The sequence below is a fragment of the Mercenaria mercenaria genome, chromosome 14, assembly GCF_021730395.1.
Source record: "Mercenaria mercenaria strain notata chromosome 14, MADL_Memer_1, whole genome shotgun sequence".
NCBI classification, from domain to species: Eukaryota; Metazoa; Mollusca; class Bivalvia; order Venerida; family Veneridae; genus Mercenaria; species Mercenaria mercenaria.
Genome location: NC_069374.1, coordinates 29,556,762 through 29,584,586, shown reverse-complemented (window position 1 = coordinate 29,584,586; position 27,825 = coordinate 29,556,762). Strand labels below are relative to the sequence as shown.

The 27,825-nt window shown below is 37.2% G+C and overlaps 2 protein-coding genes and 1 non-coding gene across 3 annotated transcripts; 2 read left to right on the top strand and 1 right to left on the bottom strand.

Moving 5' to 3' along the window:
* Window positions 1-156: 156 nt before the first annotated feature.
* LOC123527132 (uncharacterized) lies at window positions 157-16,040 on the top strand. The gene is made up of 2 exons (XM_045306417.2): window positions 157-409; window positions 13,995-16,040. The coding sequence occupies exons 1-2, from the start codon at window positions 395-397 to the stop codon at window positions 15,444-15,446; spliced, it is 1,467 nt and encodes a 488-aa protein (XP_045162352.2). The 5' UTR covers window positions 157-394; the 3' UTR covers window positions 15,447-16,040.
* Window positions 6,802-11,020, top strand: LOC123527131 (uncharacterized). The gene is made up of 2 exons (XM_045306416.2): window positions 6,802-6,939; window positions 7,162-11,020. The coding sequence occupies exon 2, from the start codon at window positions 7,217-7,219 to the stop codon at window positions 9,617-9,619; it is 2,403 nt and encodes an 800-aa protein (XP_045162351.2). The 5' UTR covers window positions 6,802-6,939; window positions 7,162-7,216; the 3' UTR covers window positions 9,620-11,020.
* Window positions 11,964-12,035, bottom strand: Trnae-uuc (transfer RNA glutamic acid (anticodon UUC)). Its single transcript has one exon. It is a non-coding gene; the product is annotated as a tRNA-Glu (tRNA).
* Window positions 16,041-27,825: the final 11,785 nt, after the last annotated feature.

Below are 27,825 nucleotides of genomic sequence, written 5' to 3'. Positions count from 1 at the left end.
ACATTAATTCAAAACATACAATATTTTCCGTCTCATATCTTAAATAATGTTTAATATGTATAATACATTTAACAGGTGTACACAGTGTTATGTCAACATTATTTGATCCTAGTTTACAAACTATTCGCTGCCAATTTGCAAAGCAGTTAAAAAATTAAATCACGGCCGAGCGCTCCGGTAGTTTAATAAAATCTGGCAAGCAGTCGCGTCTAAAAAAGGGCGTGAGTGGGTGCCAAATTAAACGAGCCGCAATTAAGACACTTGAAACAATAGCACAAACTATCCGCGGAATTTTGAACCACTCCAGTTTAAGAAACCTAATATTCTTGTACAAAGTTGGAGTTACTTGTGCAAACTAACAAAAAAAAAGTTTTTTCAGGATATTTAAGAGAAGATGGACGAAGATATGGTATGAACTCTTTATCCTATTCGTATTTTCTTTTCCGTATTAAAGAAATACTTTTTTTCTATAAAAACTTTTTTTCTGGTATTGTTTTAAATGGAAATAGCGTTTCATGGCAAAATATAGTATTTTTAAATATTTGACATAAAGTTATTGTTCTTTTGTTTTAGGTGTTTGAAAAATAACGTATGACATATTTAACTAATCGATGTCAGCAAGTGCGCTCTTTTTGTGGTTCGTGTTTTTGTGTACGCACTTTAATGCCGACTTTAAATGCCCATTGTGCATTTTGTAAGATATGAAATAATTGAAAAATACAAATGGAATTACGACAATGCTTTGTCTTAGTAATTACACAATTAAATACAGATGTATTTTACAATATATGAAATATATTGCACGCCCTGCAAGTAATTGCCATGTATTGGGTACTTTCTGGGTTGAAAAGTAACTTCGCAAGCACGATTGTTTTAAAACATATAATGCACGTTTTATTTTATAAATGTGCGTATATTTTTATGTAAGCTTCCATTAAAGTAGAATTTCGATCATTAGATTACACACCATAGCTCCGGCTTGGGCTGGGACTCGGGTACCCAGACAATGAAACGACGACAGAAAAATCTATCCACACATAATTTATTATTTAAATAGTCTGTATTTAGAGTTCTTGGTATTACTGATAAAACCAATGTAATTTCATTTGTATTTTTACAGTAGTAATACACATATATAAAGATCATAGAATGACTAAAAGAGCAGAAAATAAACATATGTCAGGGTCACTGGGTGCAAAAGATCTTCCTTAGGTGTAGCACAAATTAGACAACACGTTGTCCGAAAAATGAATGTTGGTAGAATAACGAACATAAATGGTTTGCAGTTAATGTTCTACTAAAATGCTAAGGGAAGATTAAGATAAAATGAAGTATGTATGGCAGTTTAGTTGTATTTTAATTACAAGATTTTTCTATCAATTGATCATAAAAATGATATTCCATTGAGCCTTTTAGTTGATTAATGATGCACCTTGATGCATTCAAGTTTTCAACAATTACACGAACAGAATTACATTATTCTATAAGAGGATTTAAGTATCAATATTCATGTGAGGTTCAGTCCTGAATAGATATTAATTTCTTTTAAAGTATACATAATTATATATAATAAAATCTGTAAAAAGATCCTTTAGAAGCAAAAAATACAACCAAGAAGACAAATAGCAGACTCGGTTTAATTGAGTCTGTCCACGAGAGGTAATGAAATGTGCAACACCTCTCACGCCCCCTTAGCACCGGCTTAAGCGGAACTCTATTACACATATGTTGAATGGACTCCATGATCCCAAAGGACCAGAAAATATAACAACACTGAATCCAAGTACGGGGAGTCTTTTTACAGCCGCCACACGGCACTTAAATATTGCTGTTATGGTAGTTAATAAAAGTTTGCACATGTTATATAATGGTTTTGCAGTAAATAATGTGACTAGAAACTGTTTGTTATTGCTTATATAAAAAAAACTGTTGCTGCTCGCAGTTCGCCGCAACCATATAAATTTACAGTTGCTTATAGACTGCAACCATAAACTGTTCACCTCCACCGTTGCATTCAAATATCTAATTGTATTATTCTTTAAGCTGAATGCGCTAATTTTATACAGATTTAGGTTGTTTGATTTGGCAGAATATTACACTTTACGTAAGAAATAGGTGACATATCTAAATACATCACGCAAGTTGATAATTTATTGTCGGATAGATTGGAATAATGTCAGGACGGGGTTTGAATTGCGACAACCCGCGTTGATATGTCAGTGTGTGCTTTAACGCGTGACATGTGAATATGTTACAAAAACCTTGCAGCACGGAAGGATACGTGTGTTAGAACACAGACACTTTCAAGCCCCACTCCCCTCGCCGCCCCTGCCAGATATCAGCCAATATTTTTAGTCTTTTAAAACAAATTCAGCATGTTTTAAAGATTACCATTTACTATCAATGCAATAAAAAGTAGTATTTGATAGTTTGGGAGTTGTTTTTTTTTAAAGATGTTGAAATTGTAACGGAAGGTGTTGTATGATCGAGACATGTGCTCAGTTTGTTTTAAAAGGCTGAAGGTTGGCAAATTCAAAATTGTTTTATGGATTTCTAAACCACCACACAAAATGTCCACCATCATATTACGGCGAGAATCACACATTATCAAGGTCACTAGTACAAGGTCAAGTTTACAACTAGAGGTCAAAGGTCATGATCAGAACATATAAAATTGGCCTCTGAGGTATAGATTACCTTCAGTATGAGCTCTAGTTTATAACTGCATTTTACTGGCAATAATTCCGAAACTACTTTATACTGCGAATTTGACATTTATGTTAAAATAATTATAGATATATAGTATTAAGGCACAATAGGTGGTTTTCTTTATTCTGTATAAAACTGAGAAACGTCCAATGGTTGCAGCACACATCAGAGCCCATTTTAAATATCTGTACCTAACGTTTTCTTGAAGAGTATTGTCAGTGCTGTATTAAAAATCAATCAAAATTGATACAAGAAAAATGGTTTCAATGTATGTTTCCAAGACATATTCTGTAATGTAGTTTTTTCCTTCATTCTACTGCGTGACAAACATTGAAGAATGTGTTTTTCTACATATTTTGAATTACATATAAGTGTGTGGGTGGGTGGGTCGGGTGAGGGGGGTGTCAGTAATACTACAATACTACATAGAAGTATCTGAATTACTTCTTACTACTTATATATAACTATATATGTAAAAGGTCATTTCAGGTTTTAGGACAGATTAGAATGTGTTTTATCACAGCAACGTATCTTAATTAGCATAATGATAAGATTATGGGGAGATATGATTTGATTGAAATTGATCGTAACATGTTCTATTATTTGTGTCAATCAAACCTAATCATTTATTCGATTAATAGAAAGTTAATCTTTCTGCAGTTAAAATTATGTTCATACCTTTCATTTGAACTCACCTTGACCTAACGGAGACAAACTGGAGCCAAAGTCTAACTTTTCGGTTTTGCTTTTTTGTAAGAGCCCAGTTTTATGCATTCCTGTTGTCTAATGTACGTTATGACGCTAAACATAGTTTCTGCACGAAATTAACCTGAACATGCATAAAGACGTAAATTTTGAAGTTATACTTGGGCTCTAAAATGGCGTGAAAGTTTCCGGCAGATATGTTGGGTTTTCTATTCTTGGCGCCGATCAAGATATTTTTCGGGACACTACCATGACTACTTTATATATGCAAGCATATTGGACGCCGTCCGAAAACACTGATTAAAGGAAAACTATTAATTACTTCTGGATATTTATTCCCACGGCATTTACTTGAGCTAAACAAACAAAAATGTTTAAAAGCACTTATAAAGGAAACTAAATGGAAAGCATATAAAAGTTAAAAAGCATTAAAAGTTAATCTCGAGATTAGATTAATTGATAGATTATCGCTTTTGATTTTGAAATCCAACAAAATCAAGCGAATGCGATAATATGCTTAAATAAATCGCTCTTTCATGATCAGTTATACTGGCACACGTGTATCACGTGGGGGTTCAAGTCGAGCTTTGAGCGTTCAAGTGAGAATGTCGTCAAGCTGTATCGCATAAGATGCATACTTCTACCCCTACTTGAAGTTTTAAAAAAAAATCTAAGAAATTACTATGTAATAGCCACGGACAAAATTCCAGAAGGGCCTTTTGCAGTACGATATGTTTGAGGCGACATCATACCAGACACTATACTTGAAATAAATGTTGAATAAACTATTTTTCCTTTATACGTTATACTCACTTTTGTGTTCTCCACTTACTTCGGAGTGTAGGGGAGGGGGCACTTAAAATTCCATCGGTCTGTCCGTCCGCCAGATGGACATATTATGTCGCACATATCTACACAAGTATTTGACTCAGAGTGATGAAAACAGGATTTTTATTCACCACGGGTTTTGTTTACGATTCCAGTCAGTAAGCACAGACTTATGGCTATTGACTTAGTCAAAATTATAGTACTTTCAAAAGTATTTGTTCTGGTGTCATGAAACTTTATAGAAATGTTATTCCGCAGCATGTGAAAGTTACTTCAGTGAGACACGGCTTGAAGCCCTTAGTCAAAATTATACAAAAGAACCATTAACTTTGTGTTTGCAGTTAGGCCAGCTGGCAGTTTAACAAGCCCGCCCGCTGAGGTCAGTAGGGAGAGCACATATCTACGGGTCGCGGGGTCGTGATTTCGATCCCCGGGCAGGGCGAATGTTCTCCGTGACGATTTGATAAAAGACATTGTGTCTGAAATCATGCCTCCTCCACCTCTGATTCATGTTGGGAAGTTGGCAGTTACTTGCGGAGAATATGTTTGTACTGGTACAGAATCCAGGAACACTGGTTAGGTTAAATGTCCGCCGTTACATAACTGAAATTATCTTGAAAAAACGGCGTTAAACCCAAAACAAACAAACAGTTGCATGTTCGGGTCCTCATGTCATATCTATATACACACATCTCCATGTTAGGTCGATAATGGTCAGTAAATGCGGATATGACTAAAACATCTTTATTTTATCTCAACCTGTATAATGTATCACCAAACTATGTTATGAATACCATAGTCAGTCTAGTTATAGTAATCAGAATGAATTGAAATTATCGACAGACATCTTTCTTTGTGAACTTTAATTGCTTTGATACGGACTAAAACATCTTATCATCATTAAAATTTAGTACATTTCTCTTATCTTGTTTGAACTACTCAATATAACAACCACGATCCTGCTCTCTATGTATGTTTGTTTGTTCGCTCGTCCGACCGTCATTTTTGTCTTTTATTTGTTCGTTCGCTCACTTGTAAAATTTCAAATATATATTGGCTGCCGTCTATTTTAACGACTTTTACCTGATTCTGTACCAATATAGACCAGATCTCCACAAATAACTGACAACTTCTCCGCAGACATTGTCTTCTGATCTCGATTCATACACAGGTGGCAGTAACGTACCTAGGATACAGTATGGATCCATGAGCCATATGCACTTAAATTTACTACAATTATAATGTTTTCTTAGGAAAAAAATGACAAAAAGCCATTTTGAAAAAATTTTGCTCCTGTGACAATGAGCCATGAGAAAGGTGATCAAGAACAGTTTGACATGTGCACTGCTTCCAGGTCCGTATTTTTTTTTCAAAACAATATTACCTTATTAATGGTTGGCCGCCTTTTCGGCAAAAGATTAATCTTTCAGAAAAACCTTACTTCAAAACCCAGTTCCAAACCGTTTACGCATCATGAGCGACCAACGGCATACGAAACGATAGTGATTTCTCCACCCGAATAAATCCCACACATTTTTCGCACCGAAGTCTCCCCCGTAAAACAAATCAAGTACACCATGTCAGTTAAAAATAGCACTGCAAGCAGTCAGAATAGGCTAAATATAGGCTTACAAGACTAAAAATAAGGTTCAATTCTACTTAATTATGTACCAGTTGTTATTTATTTGAATTTGGTAAATAATCCTCGTGAGCCATCGCTGCTTGTTTATATTCGGGTACTCTTTTGATTTTATCGCTACGTTTGAAATACGTAAACTGTCTCCGCCAATGAAAACGTTCTTTACAACCACCGTCTTGTCAACGGCAATCATGGCAGGCGAAGGTAATTTCCGAAAGCGAAAATGTTAAATAGCGAATTTGTAAGTAACAAAGTAGGGTTGAACCTAGTTTTCGGTCTTGTCAGTTTGTGTTTAGTCTGTTATGAACGGTTATATCGTTATTTTAAACTCGCATTGTGAGCTTGATGTGTTTTAGGGGGAGACTTCGATGCGAAAAATGTGTGGGATTTATTCGGGTGGAGAAATCACTATCGTTTCGTATGCCGTTGCTCCCTTGTGATGCGTAAACGGTTTGGAACTGGGTTTCGAAGTAAGGTTTTTCAGAAAGATTAATCTTTTGCCGAAAAGGCGGCCAACAATTGATAAGGAAATATTGTTTTGAAAAAAAAATACGGACCTGGAAGCAGTGCACATGTCAAACTGTTCTTGATCACCTTTCTCATGGCTCATTGTCACAGGAGCAATTTTTTTTTTCAAAATGGCTTTTTGTCATTTTTTTCCTAAGAAAACATTAAAATTGTAGTAAATTTAAGGGCATACTGCTCATGGACCCATACTGTATCCTAGGTACGTTACTGCCACCTGTGGATTCATATAGCTATACGCACCATTTTTAACTATAACCATGTTTATTAGTTTTAGGTAATAAAGACAAATAAGGAAATGTTTATAAACTACTTGATATATAAATCAGCGTTAGCTATCGTCCACGCATGTCATGTATCAAGTATGTAAACAATGTTATTTTTAAATAATTGCTATTTTTACCTTTTCTAGTATTTTCCTGTATGTATACGCGAAACCATAGGTTTTTCCTAATAACATCATATTTCCGCTTTGATATACAAACATTTTCATGTTTTAGCCATTTTAGAGGACATCCTTCGTTAAACTAAAGGTAAGATATCTTAATTTTTATAATGTAATGTCAATTATGTAAATTATGTTACTAGTAATCAACAAGTACTATATATGAATTTCATACTATGATACACTACTCTCAAAAGCTGTTTTCAAACACTGTTAACGCATTAAATTCACGTGAACTTCGTTTCGCGAATTTCCTCCAATTTGTCTGCGCGAATATTGAATAGTCGCTATACTTTTACATTTTTTCCAGATTTCACTGGACTAGTAAATACAGTATGTGAACATTCCAAAGGAATAGCAGAAAGATGAACGAAAATCAGAATAAAAAATTGCGAGAAAACCGTGTGAAGATAGTAAGTGACCTTGAACCGAAAGGAAAAGTTCTTGATACATTGTATGAAGACGGAGTTCTTACTGAAAATGACCTTGAACTTGTGTCGTCTGCTAAGACAAGGAAAGAACGTTGTCAGCTGCTTCTATCTATTCTGCCAACAAGAGGACCCATTGCTTACGGGTCATTCAAGAAAGCACTAGAAGTTGGACAGTATGAGTTTCTAGCAGACCAGTTAAGCAGTGAATGCCAGGAGATTCCCGAGAGTACAGACGTCAAACCTGATAGTGAACTTTCCAGTCAGAGATGGACTGATACCAAAGCATGTCAGAGATGTTGGACTTTTCTTCAAAAGGTGAATAATGAAAGAACACATATAAACAGTAGTCTGCTTAGAATAATGACAATGCATTGTTGTCTCCTGCTGGACAATATCGAACCTTCTGACGTGATCGATCAACTGTTCCAAGATCACGTGATTACAGCAGACGATATTGGCGATATAGTAGCAAGTGCCACGAGGAGAAGTCGGTGTGAAACGCTGTTCAAAACTTTACTAAGTGTACATGGTACCAGCATGGTAGACAGCTTGAAACTGTCACTAATGAAGAAATATTCCTACATTGTGGAAAAGATAGAAAATGATACCGATGATAATCAGCCAATGGGACAATCCTCTAGAAGTCAAACCGCTCCGAGCATTAGAGAGCAAAATAGCAACGCTGATGTCGTGAGTGATGCCAACGCTCTTTTAAAAGCAACACCGTCTGTTGAAAGAACAGTACGGAATTCTGCGGATAACATTAAAGTGGCATTATCTGTTTCGTCTGATATTCAACTTTGTGGGAAAGCAGACCCTAATGTAAATAATAGTAGACATGGGGAAGAAGAAACTTTAAATACGCTTATTGATTCCAGCATCCATGCTAGTGATAAAAACATGACTGATCTTAAAATAACAGTAGATATTAATGATGCTTCAGTTGTAAAAAATGAAGTAAACAATCATAGATACGAAACACCCCTGAGCAATGGAACTGACACTGTAGATGGCGCTTTTGTCGATGCATCCAGAAGATGGCGTCTTTTTGACATTACAAACTCGTCCTGTGAAAAAGACAATTTGAATGAAAGTTCTTTAAACACGTCGGTTGAAATCACTGCATCGTCCAGTTTTCATTCTCCTGTAACGTCCGTAACAAAAACCCAAGCGGAAGAAAAAACTAAATATCAAAACGCAAAATCTGTCTATGGGAAAAGAAAACACAAGAAAAGATCGCAGGTGAATGATATTCCAAATTCAACAGACGTTTCGCAGGAACATGATAGTAAAACAGATGATCGAAGAGAGATAGTACCTAAACAAATTACAGCTATTCAAAGCCAAAAGCTAAGCAAACGATTGACCGTGGCGTTCAACTACTTGAGCACGCTAATAAATCAAGGAGATTTTTCAAAATTCGAAGAAACATCTGGCAAGCTTCAATCTCGATTTTCTAGTAACTATGACCTCATGTGCATAATTGGTTACCTCCAGACAAGCAGGGATTTGTTTCAAACAAACTTTGATTCTGCAAAATCTCGTATCGATTCCACAATGGCTCTTGTACCTAAAACGACTAACCCTCGCTACTTCTTGCTCGAACTTTTCACAGCAAAAACACGAATGTATATCACCCGGAAGAAGCTGGAAAAGCTTCAAACCACTCTAGACGAAGCTGTGATGATTCTTGAAACTGACCCTGTTGGATGCACTGGAAGAGCAGCCGGTTGGCTGTACATCAACGATGCTCGAAACAAAACTGCTCAACTCTCATGTCTGAATCTACGGAGTCCAAACGCTTGTCAGGTCTACGAGCGTCTGTTTGAAAGCGCAAAAACAAGCTTCCAGAGGTCAATGACGAATTTTAAAAGAGATGGCGGGAAAGATGGACCATTTGGTTTCGGTTACGCTCTGTGTCGATTAGCCATACTGTTGCTGCGATGTGGAGACAATGGACTTACGATGAACTCTCTAACCCCACCTGCAGACGACATTCATACGGCTGGTCAGTACCTGAACCATTTGGAAGACTCGGACATTGCAATCTCAAAAATCCTCGATATGCATTTTCGTTTAGCTAAATGCGATTTCCAGTTTAGACGGGGGAATTTCGTGCGCGCCCTAGAGCATGCGCAAATAGGTCATGACCTTGCAACTGAGCTGAGACTTTTTGAGTTCACAGAGCATGCGTACAACAGATTGTCTTTCTTGAAATCCAAATCACAACTAAATTGTGTAGCCAACGAACTGTCGGAGGAAGAGGCACATAGAATTTTGTTCGAAGAACCATCCAGCAGTGAATATGATACTCAAAATGACAATTCAGTGTCTTAAAATGCGTCTTATCCATGTAGGTAAAATAAAAGCAAATGCAGCAGCAATGATTTGAAAATTTGTACATATACTGTATTTTCTTTTTATGATTGCTAAAATACTCCGTATGTTTTCGCATTGTATTTTATACTGCAGCATGTACATGGGCCATATATGGCTTAATTAGTACGTAATACAGTTATCTTATATGAAGCCTACATACATTAATCAAATTACTATAATACCATGACCAGTGAAAACCTGTTGTGTTTATTTGCCAGGATGGAAGTCATGTATTTTTTTAACCAAAGGCTCAATTTAGGTGAGATATTGTGATTCCCCTTTGTCCGTCGCCTGTCTTCGTCCGTCGGTAATAAATGTTTTTCTTATGAAATCTATGTCATATTAAAAACTGGGTCATCTTGGTTGATAAATTAGGTCTGTTGGTGAAGTCCGACATAGCAAAATATTAACTGTTTTAAAAGAGGCCATATTCTTGACCTGATTTACATGATACTTTGTCGGAATGTTTGCCCTTATGAAATCTATGCAAGATTGAAACTGGGATCTGCGAAACTACTTGGCTAGATCATAGTAAAACACTGTTAACAAAGCCCTGATCCTTGTGAGAATGAGTGTCTTTAGAGAATCTAAGTCTAGTTCGAAAGTGGACCATCTTGGGTCAAAACTATCACTATGTCAAGTCATAGAAAACTTTGTTAACTCTATATAGAGAGAAATTTATCTAACACATGGTCAGATCGTTTGTATTTTAGATTAAATTTGAAACTGAGTTATTCTAGTTTCAAACATGAAGTCACAAGGTCAAAGGATATGAAAGCCAAAGGCGACCATTTCTACCTTGTCTTAATGTAAATTTATCAGAATGTTTTATTTGTGGAGTCTAGGCAATGTTCGAAACTGGGTAATCTTAGGTAAAAAGCTGTATCATTAGGTTAAATCATAAAAAAGCTTATAAATACATTAGAGGCAACATTTTTTAACTTATCTTCAGAAACTTTTTTCAAAATGTTTGTCAGAAACAGGATGTCATTTTGTCAAATAAACGTTGTAAGTTAAAATTTCAGAAGCCATTTTTCTTTCTGAAAGCTGTATCCATGACGTTTGAAGATGTAAGAAGTGAGTCAGGTGAACGATACAGGATCATGGTTCTCTTGTTTTATTAGCTCACAAACATTGATTGAAGAGAATATTATTTTTTAAATAAAGTAATCTACTATCATAAATTTTGATAGTTGTTTCTGTCATCATTTTTTGGTACTTACAGGGTCATAATACCTTTATTGGTGATGTTTTAATACAACAACAAAAATATTTTGTTAAATGATTTTCGATAATTGTTTTCTCTGATATTTGTCAAAAAAATGAATACTAATGAATATAGTAGATAGTTCAATTGAATTTATTGTTGTTTTTGTTTTTGTTATCTCTCCCCCTCCCCCCACCTACTCATACACACGCGCACGCACACGCACACGCACACACACACACACACACACACACACACCTCCTTTATGGCTCTAATCGTAAAAGTTCATGTGCAGTATTAAAAGTATCACTTTTCTAACCATAAAATTATGCATAGTGTGTTTCATCTGTTTTTAACATAAAGTTTAAACTTTATGAAAGAAGTTCAACAAAAAAAAATGTGCAAGCGACCGGGTAACTCTGTCGGCAGAGCATCGGACAAATATTACAGGTTTCGCAGATAGTATGTTTTACAACACACTGGTCTAATATGCAATTTATGTTATTATGTTAACTTTTTATAAAATCTTAAAAAACTCATTTTAATGCCAGATTTTAAGTAAGAACAAAAGTGTCACGTACGCTCTATTTCTTAAATTTATCGAGGTATTAGTTTGAACGTCAAAGGTTTTAAAACGTTACTACGCTACTTTAAAAATGTGTATGACATAGTCTCTAGAGCTACCCCAGTTTTCAAACTGTATCCAGAGTACACCCTCATTCATATGTATTGTGAAACCCGATGGAAGGGGCTCGAACCAGGTCGAAAACCATTGAAATGGTTGGTCTTTTGTAAGAGCGAACGCTGCCCGGTCTTTACGACCGTCTCGGACTACCTGAGTGCTGCACGAGGCATCTATTCACAGCCAGTACTTATACCTCAACGTAAACTATGGAAGTTAGTAACTCGAAATTTCGAGTAACACGTGCACGCTTTTGTCAAATGCAGTTTGACAAAACATTTAGATAGTATATATACAAACGAAACGTGTATCGATGTTATATGAGAATACATCGTTCATAAATTGATAAATGTTCCGATGCTGGAAATGTCGCTTGGAAATGTCGCTTGGAAAAAAGTAAAAAAAAAAAAATGTTCCGGTGCCGGGAATCGAACCCGGGCCGCCTGGGTGAAAACCAGGAATCCTAACCACTAGACCACACCGGATACATGCTGCAGGTGTTGAAAATATTTCTATATAAACTATTTTACAACTGCAAAGTTCTTTTAACTATGAAAGATAATAAATCGACACAAAATTAATTTTTGAGTTACTTTTAAAACATTCTTTATTTTTTAAGATTATTATCGGCCAGTTTTGCACAGTAAAAAAAAAAGATTAAAGAAAAAAACGGCATGCATCGGCAAGGGAGATAACTATTAAAGCCGTAAATAAATTAAGACAAGGGAAGTAACATAGTCTAGCTTAATTACTTTTCACATAATATTTTACTCCCCTTGTAATTCGGATGAAAACTGCACTTGTACGTGTCACATTGGCAGGGTGTTGAATTCCGTATAAATTCTAAAGGAATTTTTACCTGTTACTGAATGGTGCGCATGAAACGCAATTGTTAGCTGAGATTTGTTCCGTTTTCTCAATCCAAATAGCTATGAAAATAATTTTATAGTTCTTTGGTCAAATCCGAATTTTGTCATTTTTTAGAATCTCGCATTATCATGATTACATACAGTGCTTAAACCCCCAACTGCCATATAAAAGCCACAAGATGGTGCTGGGGCAGGTTTTTATATAAATTATGCATGTTTCACATCAGAGAGCCCTTTTTCAAAATTTTAAATAAACCACTGAATAAAAAGTTATGAAAAAAATGCATAAATACACATTGAAATATTCTTTATCAATTGGTGATTTTATTTTTTAAAACAAAAAATGTTGAAGTATTGTTTCAAAAAATTATTTAAACCTAACTGCCAAAAATTTGAATTAGCCGGGAGAAGCTAATGAGGTCATGAACCCTAGAGGAACAGAGAATGTAAACAATTCCCACATGGTTAATTTCATCAACAAACCTGATCGTCAGAAGGCTGCATATGTATCAATGGAAATAACACCTAGAGTGAATTGCAAAACTTCTCCAGAAAGTAATTTTGAATTTTTAAACCAAATAGAATATCATAGTCATTTCTACAGTTATATCTTTATAATATGTCATATCATAAAAAAATGTTTTAAAGAAATAGGGAACTACTAATTAGAGACATACAGTGATGAATATTATTTCAAATAGCTTATCATTTTTATTAGTCCTTATCACAGCAGCACTTGCTAATTTATGTGTATTGTTCTGCATCCCAGACTTAAATAGTCTATTATTTCTACATTTATTGCTAGGTTATCTCAATTAATGGACCAGCCTGCAATGACAGAATTTTAGTTAAATGAATGTTTAATTTTGAGTTTCATTGTTAAATTTACATAAACAAAATTAAAAATCAGGAATGCTAGTCTTGACTCAATTTTTCATAGGATTAATACTGATACGGATGCACAATATGGATAAAAATAGTTTTTAACCATCAAAACATGCAAACTAGTTCAAATTTCTTCTTCAACTGACCATTGTTTACATTTGCCTGTGAATCATTGAAAGTGAGCTATTTTTAGCTGACAGACAGCCTAGAGTAGCGTTGTTATTTGATAGGCTCCTCCTACAAAACTCACTGCCATAAAAGTTGGGGCTTTAACTGGCTGATTTCAGACGACCTAAATATTTCTAAAAAAAAATACGCATTCTTTGTCTTTATTCTTTGTCGATCCCGACAAGCACTGTACAGTATAATGCGATGTTCTCAAACGTTGTCAAAAAAGTCTTCCCCCGTTGAGTGTTTTAGGAAACCCTGTGCTAAGAAACAGGCTGGACGCTCGTCGTTCTCATTTGATCCGGTATATACCGGTATAAACAACGGTCCCGCACAAAACCGGAAATGTCCGAATTCGTCCACTCAGTCCCTTAGAAATATCACGACTCAGACAACGTTGGAACCACTTGATAAAGGTACGGCCAGTGTAATATATCCCGAGCGTCTCTGGTAATCCCTTAATCGCGGAGCCAAACCTGATCCAAGTTATAGACTGAAACATGTATTTTTTTCACATTGCAGGAGCAAGATGTTAGAAAGGTTCCCCCACTTCTGAAGATCAGAGACATCTATCTGTTGGACGACACTCTGACCTTGTGGCGACCTTCCCATGATGCACGTCAGTACTATCTCATCTCCGGAACTTTAAAAACTGACCAACTTTCACCAGTCCTGCAGACGTACTACACAAAATTTGATTGCGTCACAAGCATTCTTACGTTTGACGATGCTGTACCAATTTTTGCGAGCCAAAGCACAACTTTGCAGGCTACGGATGACTACAGTGTGCTCAGAGACTATCACATGATACGAGGACTCTGGTTCAAACCCGACTTGGAAGAACGCCTCGGACCTGAAGAGCAAACGTCGCTTGGTAACATCAAACTAGCTATACCCCTTTCACATGACGAGAAGGAAAGTATATTCACAAATATGAATATTTATTTTCTAGAAGTTTTAGATTACCCCGCAGAAGACAAATCAGTGTCGAGACTTTTAATTACTAAGACAGTGCACGAGGAATTTGAGAAATATGACATATTTAAACCTGGAGGACCTGTGCATATGGTTAAAAATCAGGATGAAACAGATGCAGAGTTAGAGATATATTATCTGCGTGAGTGCTTCAACTACGCAGGCCGGAAATGGCGTCATGAGGTCGAGTTCATGTTGGAGGAAGATCCGTGGCCAATGTGTAAAATAATCCCTGTGAACAACTACTGCAGGAAACGTCCAAGGATCACTGTTATACGAGATATCAGCTCGAGTCTCCCATGCCGGTACATGGGTGCAACATGGCGGGACACGTTGGCGGGGTTGTTCGTCTGGTCATTGAGAACGTATCTCGTCTGGTTAGTCTTTGAACGCTTACATGACAAAGTCAAGCACGCGCTGAACTTGGCAACCACTCATGTCAACATCAAGGACATTATTCACACAGAATGTCCAATGGTGTGTAGGGACATGTTTCAAACGTACGATTCGCTGTCAACTTTTATTGCCAAATGTGAAAACGAACAGGATCTCCGAGATCTCTTAGGTATATTCCTTTCTCTCCACTGCTGCGAAAACGGAAATTGTTCCCTGGTTTCTCTGAAGTCATTGAACGCTGCGCAGGTGCTTCCTGGGATATTGTATCTGCTGGAAAAAACGATCGCGTGCGCATCTCCGCAGTTCCGGTACGAGATCACGTCAACCGTCATGCCCTGGTCTATCATGGGATACTATTGTTCCGACCTAAAGATAAAAAGTCACCGCAAAATGGTGATTTTTATAAGTCAACTGCCGGGAATCAACACAGACCTTGAGGGAAGACCTGGTTCCCCGATGTCAAACGGGGCTTTTAGTTCGGGATACAGCAGTGCAGCCGTCACACCAAGGTCACTGTATGGAAGTCCGTTTAGGAAACGATCCTATTCCAGGAGTTCACAGCATTCTTCAGTTTCAAGTACAGACTTTCCAATGTCGCCATAATGCGGAAATGACGTATTTATTACTAAAACACAATTATCTAGCCCGCATAAAGAATATTAACATATCAAATGAAGAAAAAAGACAGTGGATATTGATTAGAATATCGGAATCGGAATACATTGTCGCTAAAATGGCAAAAAAAAATAAGAAGACAAATCGCATTCGTTGTCACATATTGATAATCGCTTTTGAAACTTTTACATGAATGAGGTAGTACATCACAGTATGTAATTACGTTTCAATAAACTTATCCAGCAGATGCCCATGAAACATTCTTTACTGAGGTTCAAAAGAGATTGTGAACTTGGCCTTTAATTAACGTGACATGATAAAAACTGATTAATTTCAAAGGATGTACACAGCATTTTTGGTATAATTTCTTCAACGTTCGGTTGACAGTTCTATAAAAGCCGGCACTACAAATTTTACCAAAAGCCAACAAGTTATTATATACAATGTATATTTAATGACGTGCGTTCATTTGCCAGTAGCTTAAGTATCAGTTGAATTTCTGTAATTTCAAGTCGAAGGCGCCCGTCCTAAATTTTACTGAAACGCAAGGGGAAAATATGCATACATGTTTCTTGGACCATTTCTAGAGCTTTTCTGTTGATTTTCATTAATAAATTTGCAAAGAAAATATTACAAGGATTTTGGTGCGCGGATTACAAACAACATTTTTCTTTAACCACTTTCACATAATTTTATCTTCTGATATTGCCCAGATTTTAAACTTATACCATGAAGATTTAAGTAAGCGGGCCCTATGTTAGACTGGCTATAGCCAAATATGTTACCCTTTTTAAATAAAGTTATTATCATTATTATTCTAAAGGCCAGCATTATCGCATGCTTCGCTATCAGCCAGTTAAGAGATTCTCCGTGATCGATTTCGTTGTATTCCTAGCCGTAGCTGATACGTTCAGGAATTACAAAGGTTTTGTTGGGTATAGAGTCACGCCGTCACAGTTGATGTCATATGGCGACTTTTACAGCTTTGATGGTGAAGGAAGACCCCAGGTTCCCCTCTTAATATTATTTCATCAAGCGAGGGACGAGGTTATGTGTGGGTGTGGGTGGTGGTGGGGGGGCGTGATTCGAAGACCTTAACCACTCGGGCATGGAAGCGCCTGCTGTACGCGTGTATTTCGGAATTCACGTTGAGCCTGATGAAGTATCGTAAATAACTTATGTGTGCACATGGGCAGACTGTGTTACAATGATTAGTAAACATGTCTATCTTTATACTGCACAAAATATGAAGAACCCTTTTCAGTACAGCACCGGTGGTAAACAAAAAACAACAACAATGAGTTGAATTAAGCAATCGGTTAGGCTTGTAAACAGCAGTGAAAAATACCATCTGTTTGTTAAAGAGAAAATTCGGTGTGCGTTTCTTATGTCTGTAACATTTCTAAACAAAGTCAGTAACAAAACTCTAGCTCGAAATGTACGTGCAGTTAATAAGTTAAAGTTGAAGAAAGATGACAAGAATCCCACAAGGGATTAAACGGTTTAATTGTTAAATGAGCCGTGTCATGGGAAAACCAACATAGTGGGTGTGCGACCAGCATGGATCCAGACCAGCCTGCGCATCCGCGCAGTCTGGTCAGGCTCCATGCTGTTCGCTTTTAAAGCCTATTGGAATTGGAGAAACTGTTAACGAACAGCATGGATCCTGACCAGACTGCGCGGATGCGCAGGCTGGTCTGGATCCATGCTGTTCGCACACCCACTATGTTGGTTTTCTCATGGCGCGGCTCAAATGTTTACGATTTAATAGACTCAGCCCAATAACACTGTACCTGTACCTGGGGCTTACTGTAAGATAGTTTTAAGTTAAATACGGCTGTTTTAAGATATTTATTTCTCGCTTCGCTAACGCTCGCTCGAAATTAATGTCTTAAAACCGTTGTATTCAACTTAAACCTATACTTATTGTACAACGCTACGTCGACAAGTCAGACCCAACGATTTATAAAGTTCACTGTTTCATGAAAAGATTTTTCGTATCTTGTTTGATAAAATACAGCAACGTTTACTGAAAAGCACAAGGGATAGAAAGGATCTCCAAAAAATAGATGGGTGCCAGTGTTTTACTGTAGTATCAAGGGGACCAATTTACCTGAGCACTGGAAATTTTACAGTTATTCTCGTAGAATCTTACACGCAGGTGGTTAATTATGAAATATTCATGAAACTAGAAACAAACAAAAAACATCTTTATAACTTAAATTATCTGAACACTGTTTTGACGAGCTGAACAGACTAATTACCAGTACTCTGCAACCTGAAATATCAATCTGCTACATGACAGTATCTTAGCTGTCACCCTGCTAAATTTCTATAATGAACTTGTCCATCTTTCATTTTTGACAGTGCCATTAACTGTCTAAAGGGGTGCTTACCAAAAAGATACCGTCTGAATGGCGAACAGTGCAAATCTTGATCAGACTGCATTGATTTGCAGGCTAATCATGATCAACACTGGTCACAAAGGCAGAATCAGTCGTGACCAGCATGATAAGGGTTCTTCTTTTATTTTTATTTTGAAATAAAATATAAAATATCACAATTCAGTAACAAAGTAAAAGATAGGTGTGCTAAACGGGTACTTAAATTTACTGTCCATACCTCAAAAACTTAAATGATTAAAAAATATGCCAGACATTCCCATTTGACTGTGTTTTCCTTGCACATATGTATTTTAATTTATTTCTAAATTATTGTAATTGTATCGTGTCGACATGAAGCACCAAATCTGAACGCACCGAACACTTGCCCTGCGGAGTCGCACCAGATTCCGATAGCGCCGATCCATTTCCTCATACCCTATCAACCAGTTTTAACCCTTACCCTGCTAAATTTCTGTAATGAACTTGTCCATCTTTCAATTTGGACAGTACCATTAACTGTTAAAAGGGGTGATTACCAAAAAAGATACTGACTGAATGGCGAACAGTGCAGACCATGATCAGGCTGCAAGGCTAATGGTTAATTATTGATGTGTTGACGACGGGCATACATCTGCTTCTCATAATAAAAACTTTTAATGAATCAACAGAAAACTACTTAACTTAGTGAAATATAGCTGTATTACTCGTAACTATTTTATTGAAGAATGGAATAAATGACACAATCGTTCTAGCTTGCGACTGCTGTTTTTTGGAACCATTGTTAACTGACGACAGCGAAAAACAATTAAGTCTTGGCGCGCGATATGATGCTTACACTAGATTTTTCTGATGATAAGGATCATTGGCCTCCTAGAAAATTATACAAAATGTATCCACAGCCTGTTTAGTTGGATTTTAACAATGAGACAGGCTCAAGAGCTTATGTTTCAAGCTTTCGTCGGTTCGTTTAACATTTCAAGGTGTCATGTCTATGTTAGGCTAGCCACTAATTTGATCATAAAGAATTTGTCACAAAATTTCAACTTTTGTTTTTTTCTGTTATTTTATGGGAAAGTGACCAATGCAAGTCTATTTTAGCGATTTTCGCAGAGAATTGGTTGTAATATCATGATATTGGACATAGGCTATAAACTGTCTACATTCACATTTTTAAAAAGAAAATTTAAAAAAAGATCTATCATTGTCTAGAAGGTAGTCTATGTATATGGTCGCACCTAACATTTACGTCAAAAGATGAAAACAAGCGATCACCGATGTTATCAGTCCTCACCGCAGGGCAATGGACTTGAGAGTTCAGCACAAAGCGAACTTTTTAAAACTGAAAGAAGGCCAATAACTCTGAGAAATAGGGCCGCATTTGGTTGCCTTATCAGAATTTTTTTTTTTTTTTTTTTTTTTTTTACTTTTTTACTGCACTCCTGTAGTGAAATATTTCTAAAATATTGACCTGGTTCTCATTAATCTTGACAAATATTTTCGAGATTTTTCGTTATTGTAAGCAATATCTGTTTAATGAAATTACATCTGTTAATGTAAATAACCTCTTTAGAGGGTCATAATGACCCTATATCGCTCGCCTGTTAAACTTGGCCTTGGAATCATCAAGATAAACATTCTTACCAAGATTTATGAAGATAGGGTCATAAATATGGCCTCTAGAATGTTAACAAGCTTTTCCTTAAATTTGAGTGAGTGACCTAGTTTTTGACCCCACATGACCCAGTTTCGAACTTGGCCTAGGAATCATCATGATAAACATTTTGACCAAGTTTCATGAAGATAGGGTAGTGGCCTCTAGGGTGTTAACAATCTGGCCTCAACAGTGTTAAGAAGCTTTTCCTTTGCTTTCACCGGTTGACCTAGTTTTTGACCACATATGACCCAGTTCGAACTTGGCCTATGAATCATCAAGATAAACATTCTTACCAAGCTTCATGAAGATAGGGTCACAAATGTGGCCTCTAGGGTGTTAACAAGCTTTTCCTTTGATTTGACCTGTTGAGCTAGTTTCTGAACCCACATGACCCAGTTTCGAACTTGACCTAGGGATCATAAAGACAAACATTTAGTGCAATTTTGTATCAAATCAAAATATAAACTAGAAGATGCTTTTGTAGAAAAGCGCATGTCTCCCCCAATGCATATAGGCAAGAAGTCAATAGGGGACAGGAGTGAAAGTCAAAGAGACTCTGATGGTTGGCTGCAATAGGGATCATCTACTTGGCATGTCCAGGCATCCCATTACGTTTCAACATTCTGGGCCTAGTGGTTCTCAAGTTATGAATTGGAAACGGTTTTCCATGTTCAGGCTCCTGTGACCTTGACCTTTGATCAAGTGACACCAAAATCAATAGGGATCATCTACTCTGCATATCCAATCATCCTATTAAGTTTCAACATTCTGGGTCAAGTGGTTCTCAAGTTATTGATTTGAAAGAGTTTTCTATGTTCAGCCCCCTCTGACCTTGACCTTTGATGGAGTGACCCCAAAAACAATAGGGGCCATCTACTCTGTCAGTTTGAAGGTTCTAGGTCAAATGGTTCTCAAGTTATTGACTAGAAACGGATTTGCATTTTCTGTCCACTGCGACCTTGACCTTTAATAGAGGTCATCTACTCTGCATGTGAAGTTTCAACATTCTGGGTCAAGTGGTTCTTAAGTTACTGACCGGAAATGATTTTACATGTTCAGACCCTTGGACCTTGACCTTTAATAGAGTGACCCAAAAATCAATAGGGGTCATCTACACTGCATGTCCAATCATCCTATGAAGATTCAACATTCTGGGTCAAGTGGTTCTCAAGTTATTGATATGAAATGGTTTTCCATTTTCAGGCCCCTGTGACCTTGACCTTTAACAGAGTGACCCCAAAATCGATTGGGGTCATCCACTCTGCCTAAACAATCATCCAATGAAGTTTCAACATTCTGGGTCAAGTGGTTCTCAAGTTACTGACCGGATATGGTTTTCCATGTTCAGGCCCCTGTGACCTTGACCTTTAACAGAGTCACTCTGCCTGAACAATCATCCTATGAAGTTTCATCATTCTGGGTCAAGTGGTTATTAAGTTATTGATCGGAAATGGTTTTCAATGTTCAGGCCCCTCTGACCTTGACCTTTAACAGAGTGAACCCAAAATCAATACGGGTCATCTACTCTGCATGATCAATCATCCTATGAAGTTTCAACATTCTGGGTCCAGTCGTTCTCAAGTTATTGACTGGAAATGGTTTTCCATGTTCAGGCCTCTGTGACCTTGACCTTTGATGGAGTGACACCAAAAACAATAGGGGTCGTCTACTTCAGCAGCCCTGCCACCCTACGAAGTTTGAAGGTTCTAGGTCGAATGGTTCTCCAGTTATTCATCGGAAATGAAGCATGACAGACAGAAGGACGGATGGATGGACAGGGCAAAAACAATATATGTCTCCCCCAGTGGGGGGAGACATAATAAAACCTCTTTATGGCTGAAAGGGCCAAAATAGAAAATTTCAGGGGCAGTAACTCTAGAACCCAATGGAATCTAGCCAGTTTTCGAAAGGAACTGAGATCTTATTGTGACTTAAGTTGTGTGTAAATGCAGTAAAAAATCAAATGAAAAATGTCACTTCTATCGTGTTCACAAGGTAACAAGAGCTCGGCCAAGCGGGGCAATATACGCCCGAAGGGTTACATCAGAAGATGGCAGCAAAATTTAAAGAACTTGACTGTTGAAGCCCAAAGGACTGGAACGACAAAGGGAAGAAATTCCAAAAAAAAATTCTAAGCGCACAAAAAAAATTCTAAGTCCACAAAAAATCATTACCAGGTACAGGTATGTCAAAATACATCTAAAAATTGGAGGTACCATGCATCCATGTTGTACCACAGGAAAGTGGTCTCAGTTTTTCCCTACGGCCAGTAATAAACAAGAGGACCATGATGGTCCTGAATCGCTCACCTCTTCCCACATGACCCAGTTTTGAGTATGACGTCGTTTTTTCTATTATTTGACATAGTGACCTAGTTTTTGAGCTCATGTGACCCAGTTTTGAACTTGACCTAGATATTATCAAGATAAAAATTCTGACCAATTTTCATGAAGATCCATTGAAAAATATGGTCTCTAGAGAGGTCACAAGGTTTTTCTATTATTTGACCTATTGAACTAGTTTTCGAAGGTACGTGACCCTGTTTTGAACTTTAACTAGATATCATCAAGGCGAACATTCTCACTAATTTTCATGAAGATCCATTGAAAAATATGGCCTCTAGAGAGGTCACAAGATTTTAATAATTTTAGACCTACTGACCTAGTTTTTGACCGCAGTTGACCCAGTTTCAAACTTGACCTAGATATCATCAAGATGAACATTCAGACCAACTTTCATACAGATCCCATGAAAAGTATGGCCTCTAGAGAGGTCACAAGGTTTTTTTTATTATTTGACCTACTGACCTAGTTTTTAAGGCACGTGACCCAGTTTCAAACTTGACCTAGATATCATCAAGATGAACATTCTGACCAATTTTCATGAAGATCCATTCAAGGGCATGGCCTCTAGAGAGGTCACAAGGTTTTTCTATTTCAAGGCCTACTGACCTAGTTTTTGATCGCAGTTGACCCAGTTTCGAACTTGACCTATATATCATCAAGATAAACATTCAGACCAACTTTCATACAGATCCCATGAAAAATATGGCCTCTAGAGAGGTCACAACGTTTTTTCATTATTTGACCTACTGACCTAATTTTTGACGGCACGTGACCCACTTTCGAACTTGACCTAGATATCATCAAGATGAACATTCTGACCAATTTTTATGGAGATCCATTCAAAAGTATGGCCTCTAGAGAGGTCACAAGGTTTTTCTATTTTTAGACCTACTGACCTAGTTTTTGACTGCACATGACCCTGTTTCGAACTTGACCAAGATATCATCAAGATGAACATTCAGACCAGTTTAGATACAGATCCCATGAAAAATATGGCCTTTTAAGAGGTCACAAGGTTTTTCTATTATTTGACCTACTGACCTAGTTTTTGAAGGCACGTGACCCACATTTGAACTTGAACTAGATATCATCAAGATGAACATTCACACCAACTTTCATACAGATCCCATGAAAAATATGGCCTCTAGAGAGGTCACAAGATTTTTCTATTATTTGACCTGCTGACCTAGTTTTTGAAGGCATGTGACCCACTTTCAAACTTGATTTAGATATCATCAAGATGAACATTCAGACCAATGTTCATACAGATCCCATGAAAAATATGGCCTTTAGAGAGGTCACAACGTTTTTCTATTATTTGACCTACTGACCTAGTTTTTGACGGCACGTGACCCAGTTTCGAACTTGACCTAGATATCATCAAGGTGAACGTTCTGACCAATTTTCATGAAGATCTTGTGAAATATATGGCCTCTAGAGAGGTCACAAGGTTTTTCTATTTTTAGACCTACTGACCTAGTTTTTGACGGCACGTGACCCAGTTTCGAATCTGACCTAGATATCATCAAGATGAACTCTGACCAATTTTCATGAAGATCTTTTGAAATATATGGCCTCTACAGAGGGCACAAGGTTTTTCTATTTTTAGACCTACTGACCTAGTTTTTGATGGCACGTGACCCAGTTTCGAACCTGAAATAGATACCATCAAGATGAACATTCTGACCAACTTTCATAAAGATCCCACAAAAAATGTGACCTCTAGAGTGGTCACAAGCAAAAGTTTACGGACGCACGCACGGACGACGGACCCTAGGTGATCGCAAAAGCTCACCTTGTCACTATGTGACAGGTGAGCTAAAAAGTTTTAAAATAAGCTATATATAGTAACATAAAAGGGAAGTAATTCAAAACAAAATTATTGTAAGTGAACAAAAAAGGGATCTGCCAAATAACAAGAGCTGTCCGTAAGACAGCCAAGCTCGACTATTCGAAATATTGTCACAGAAGCAGGAAATTATTACCCAAAATGTTAAATATCAAAAGAGTTGTAAGTTCGAAAGGGGACATAATTTGACCAAAATACATATCAGAGTTATGGGACTTGATGCTATCAACTAGTTTAATAACCCCGAAGAAACATGTTAAGTTTCAATTTAATATCTGCATTAGTTTTGGGGATAGTAACTTGCATGTAAAACTTTAACCAGAATTTTCTAAGTCCAAAAGGGGGCATAATTTGCTCAAAATACATGTTAAGAGTTATGGAACTTGACCCAGTGAGGTTGGTAATTGACCTAGAAAAAGAATAAATAAGTTTCAAAGCTATATGCCTTTTGGTAATAGCTGTATGTACTTGCACGCAAAACTTTAACCAGGATTTTCTAAGTCCAAAAGGGGGCATAATTTGCCAAAAATACATGTCAGAGTTATGGGACTTGGTGCTATCAACTAGTTTTATAACCTGGAAGACACATGTGAAGTTTCAATTTAATATCTGAAGTAGTTTTGGAGAGAGTTACTTGCATGTAAAACTTTAACCAGGATTTTCTGAATCCAAAAGGGGGCATAATTTGGCCAAAATACATGTCAGAGTTATTGGACTTGACCCAGTGAGGTAGGTAATTGATCTAGAAAAAGAAAAAATAAGTTTCAAATCTATATGCCTTTTAGTAATAGCTGTATGTACTTGCACGCAAAACTTAACCAGAATTTTTTAAGTCCAAAAGGGGGCATAATTTGGCCAAAATGAAGGTCAGAGTTATGGGACTTGGTGCTATCAACTAGTTTTATAACCCCGAAGACACATGTGAAGTTTCAATTCAATATCTGCATTAATTTTGGAGTAACTTGCATGTAAAACTTTAACCAGAATTTTCTAAGTCCAAAAGGGGGCATAATTTGCTCAAAATACATGTTAGAGTTATGGAACTTGACCCAGTGAGATTGGTAATTGACCTAGAAAAAGAATAAATAAGTTTTAAAGCTATATGCCTTTAAATGATAGCTGTATGTACTTGCATGCAAAAACTTAACCAAGGTGTGACGCCGACGCCGACGCCAGGGTGAGTAGAATAGCTAGACTATTCTTTGAATAGTCGAGCTAAAAACAAGAGCAATATACACAAAGCAAAGTCATATATGACCTTTGACAGAGCTCCAGATAAGATGCGTATTTGCGTAAATACGTTTTGAAATTTACAAAAAACGCATTTAAAATCAAACCTACGCGTACTGATACGCATTGAAAAAACGGGATACGTATTTTACTCGATTTAAGTGCGTAATCCAATTTTATCGTAAATCAAGCACATCCTTTTTGTAATCGAGTACAACAAACAACAAGAGCACCGCCTTGCGGGTCACGCTGACGCTCATCTGATTTTTTTTGTATAATAGAAATATTGTCCTACCCATGATTTTCTAAGTCTAAAAAGGGCCATCACTCTTGCAAAAAGCAGGATAGAGTTATGTTTCTTGATGTACAGTGTCCACTTATGATGGTGAAAAACTGTTGCAAGTTTTAAAGCAATAGCTTTGATAGTTTATGAGAAAAGTTGACTTAAACATAATATTCAACCATTTTTCTAAGTCCAAAAGGGGCAATAATTATTGCAAAAAGCAGGATGGAGTTATGTTGCTTGCTGTACAGGGTCAGCTTATGATGGTGAACAAGAGTTGCAAGTTTTAAAGCAATAGCTTTGATAGTTTAAGAGAAAAGGTTGACCTAAACATAAAACTTAACCAAGAAATCTGATATTTTCTAAGTCCAAAAGGGGCCATAAATCTTGCAAAAAGCAGGATGGAGTTATGTTTCTTGCTGTACAGGGTCAGCTTATGATGGTGAACAAGTGTTGCAAGTTTTAAAGGAATAGCTTTGATAGTTTAGGATAAAAGCTGACCTAAACATAAAACTTAACCAAGAAAACTGATTTTCTAAGTCCAAAAGGGGCAATAATTCTTGCAAAAAGCAAGATGGAGTTATGTTTCTTGATGTTCAGGGTCTGCTTATGATGGTGAACAAGTATTCCAAGTTTCAAAGCAATAGTTTTGATAGTTTAGGAGAAAAGTTGACCTAAACATAAAACTTAACCAAGAAATCTGATATTTTCTAAGTACAAAAGGGGCCATAAATCTTGCAAAAAGCAAGATGGAGTTAAGTTTCTTGCTATACAGGGTCAGCTTATGATGGTGAACAAGTATTCCAAGTTTCAAAGCAATAGCTTTGATAGTTTAGGAGAAATGCTGACCTAAACATAAAACTTAACCAGGCAACGCTGACGCAGACGCCGACGCCGACAACCGCTCAAGTGATGACAAAAACTCATCATTTTTTTTTTCAAAAAATCAGATGAGCTAAAAATGGTGTCTCATAAAAGCAAACGCAAACGATATCGTAAAATAATGCCATTTTCTTCTTCAAGTATATTAGTATGTGACAAGAGATGACTCGGACAAGGACAATGCCTATTGCTAAGCACGTGATCTATGATACATAATGGGTAACTGTTGAAAAAGCCGAAGCACCATACATCATTTACATGTTGGTGTTTCTAAAAAAAAACATTGACATTCAAAGTATCACTGGCTGTTGATATATCGCAGTGGTCAGTAACTGAAATTAAGATGTAGTGTAAGATGTAATGTATGCAGTAAACAAAATATCAAAACTATTTGAATGAAGGCTCAAAAAATATTCAGGAAAAGACAGCATTGGTCGACAAAGGCACTTCAACGGAGCACATGAATATCAGAAAATTATACAAACAAACAGTTATTATTATTACCCTTTTAAATGATTTCGAATTCTAAAAAACCATTTAGAATTCTAAAATACCCTTTTGAAAAAACATCTAGGAGTAAAATACCATTTGAAACAAGAGCTGTCTCCATAGGATGACACATGCCCCCGATGGCACTTTGAATGAATAGTTATGGGCGATGTTAGAGTTTAGGACCTTTGACCTACGGAGCTGGGTCTTGCGCGCGACACGTCGTCTTACTGTGTCACACATTCATGCGTAGTTATTTTAAAATCCATGCATGAATGACAAAGATATGGACCGGACACGCCCATCAATGCACTATCATGAAAATTGACCTTTAACGTCTAAGTGTGACCTTGACCTTTGAGCTACGGACCTGGGTCTTGCGCACGACACGTCGTCTTTCTGTGGTACACATTCATGCCAAGTTATTTGAAACTCCATCCATGGATGACAAAGATATGGACCGGACACGCCCATCAATGCACTATCCTTTAACGTCTAAGTGTGACCTTGACCTTTGAGCTACGGACCTGGGTCTTGCGCGCGACACGTCGTCTTACTGTGGTACACATTCATGCCAAGTTATTTGAAAATCCATCCATTGATGACAAAGATATGGACCGGACACGCCCATCAATGCACTATCCTTTAAAGTCTAAGTGTGACCTTGACCTTTGAGCTACGGACCTGGGTCTTGCGCGCGACACGTCGTCTTACTGTGGTACACATTTATGCCAAGTTATTTGAAAATCCATCCATCGATGACAAAGATATGGACCGGACACGAAAATTGCGGACAGACTGACAGACCGACAGACGGTTCAAAAACTATATGCCTCCCTTCGGGGGCATAAAAAAACTAGGGGATAAAATACCCTTTAACCTAAAATCTTATCTGGAGCTCTGCCTTTGACCCCTAAGTGTGACCTTGACCTTGAAGCAAGTCATCCAAAACATGCACTCTGCACGTCCTCTTGGTGTGGTGAACATTTGTGCCAAGTTTCTTTAAAATCCTTCAAGCAGTTCAAGAGTTACAGAGCGGACACGAAACAAAGTGATATGACCTTTGACCCCTAAGTGTGACCTTGACCTTGAAGTGAGACATCCAAAACATGCGCTCTGCACGTCCTCTTGGTGTGGTGAACATTTGTGTCAAGTTTCTTTGAAATCCTTCAAGGGGTTCAAGAGTTACGGAGCGGACACGAAATTGCTAACAGACGGACAGACGAACGGACGTACTCACGGTATGATACT

Bases quoted from the DNA above. Each gene is read 5' to 3' on its own strand.
- LOC123527131 (XM_045306416.2), top strand. From the start codon at position 7,217: ATGAACGAAAATCAGAATAAAAAATTGCGAGAAAACCGTGTGAAGATA.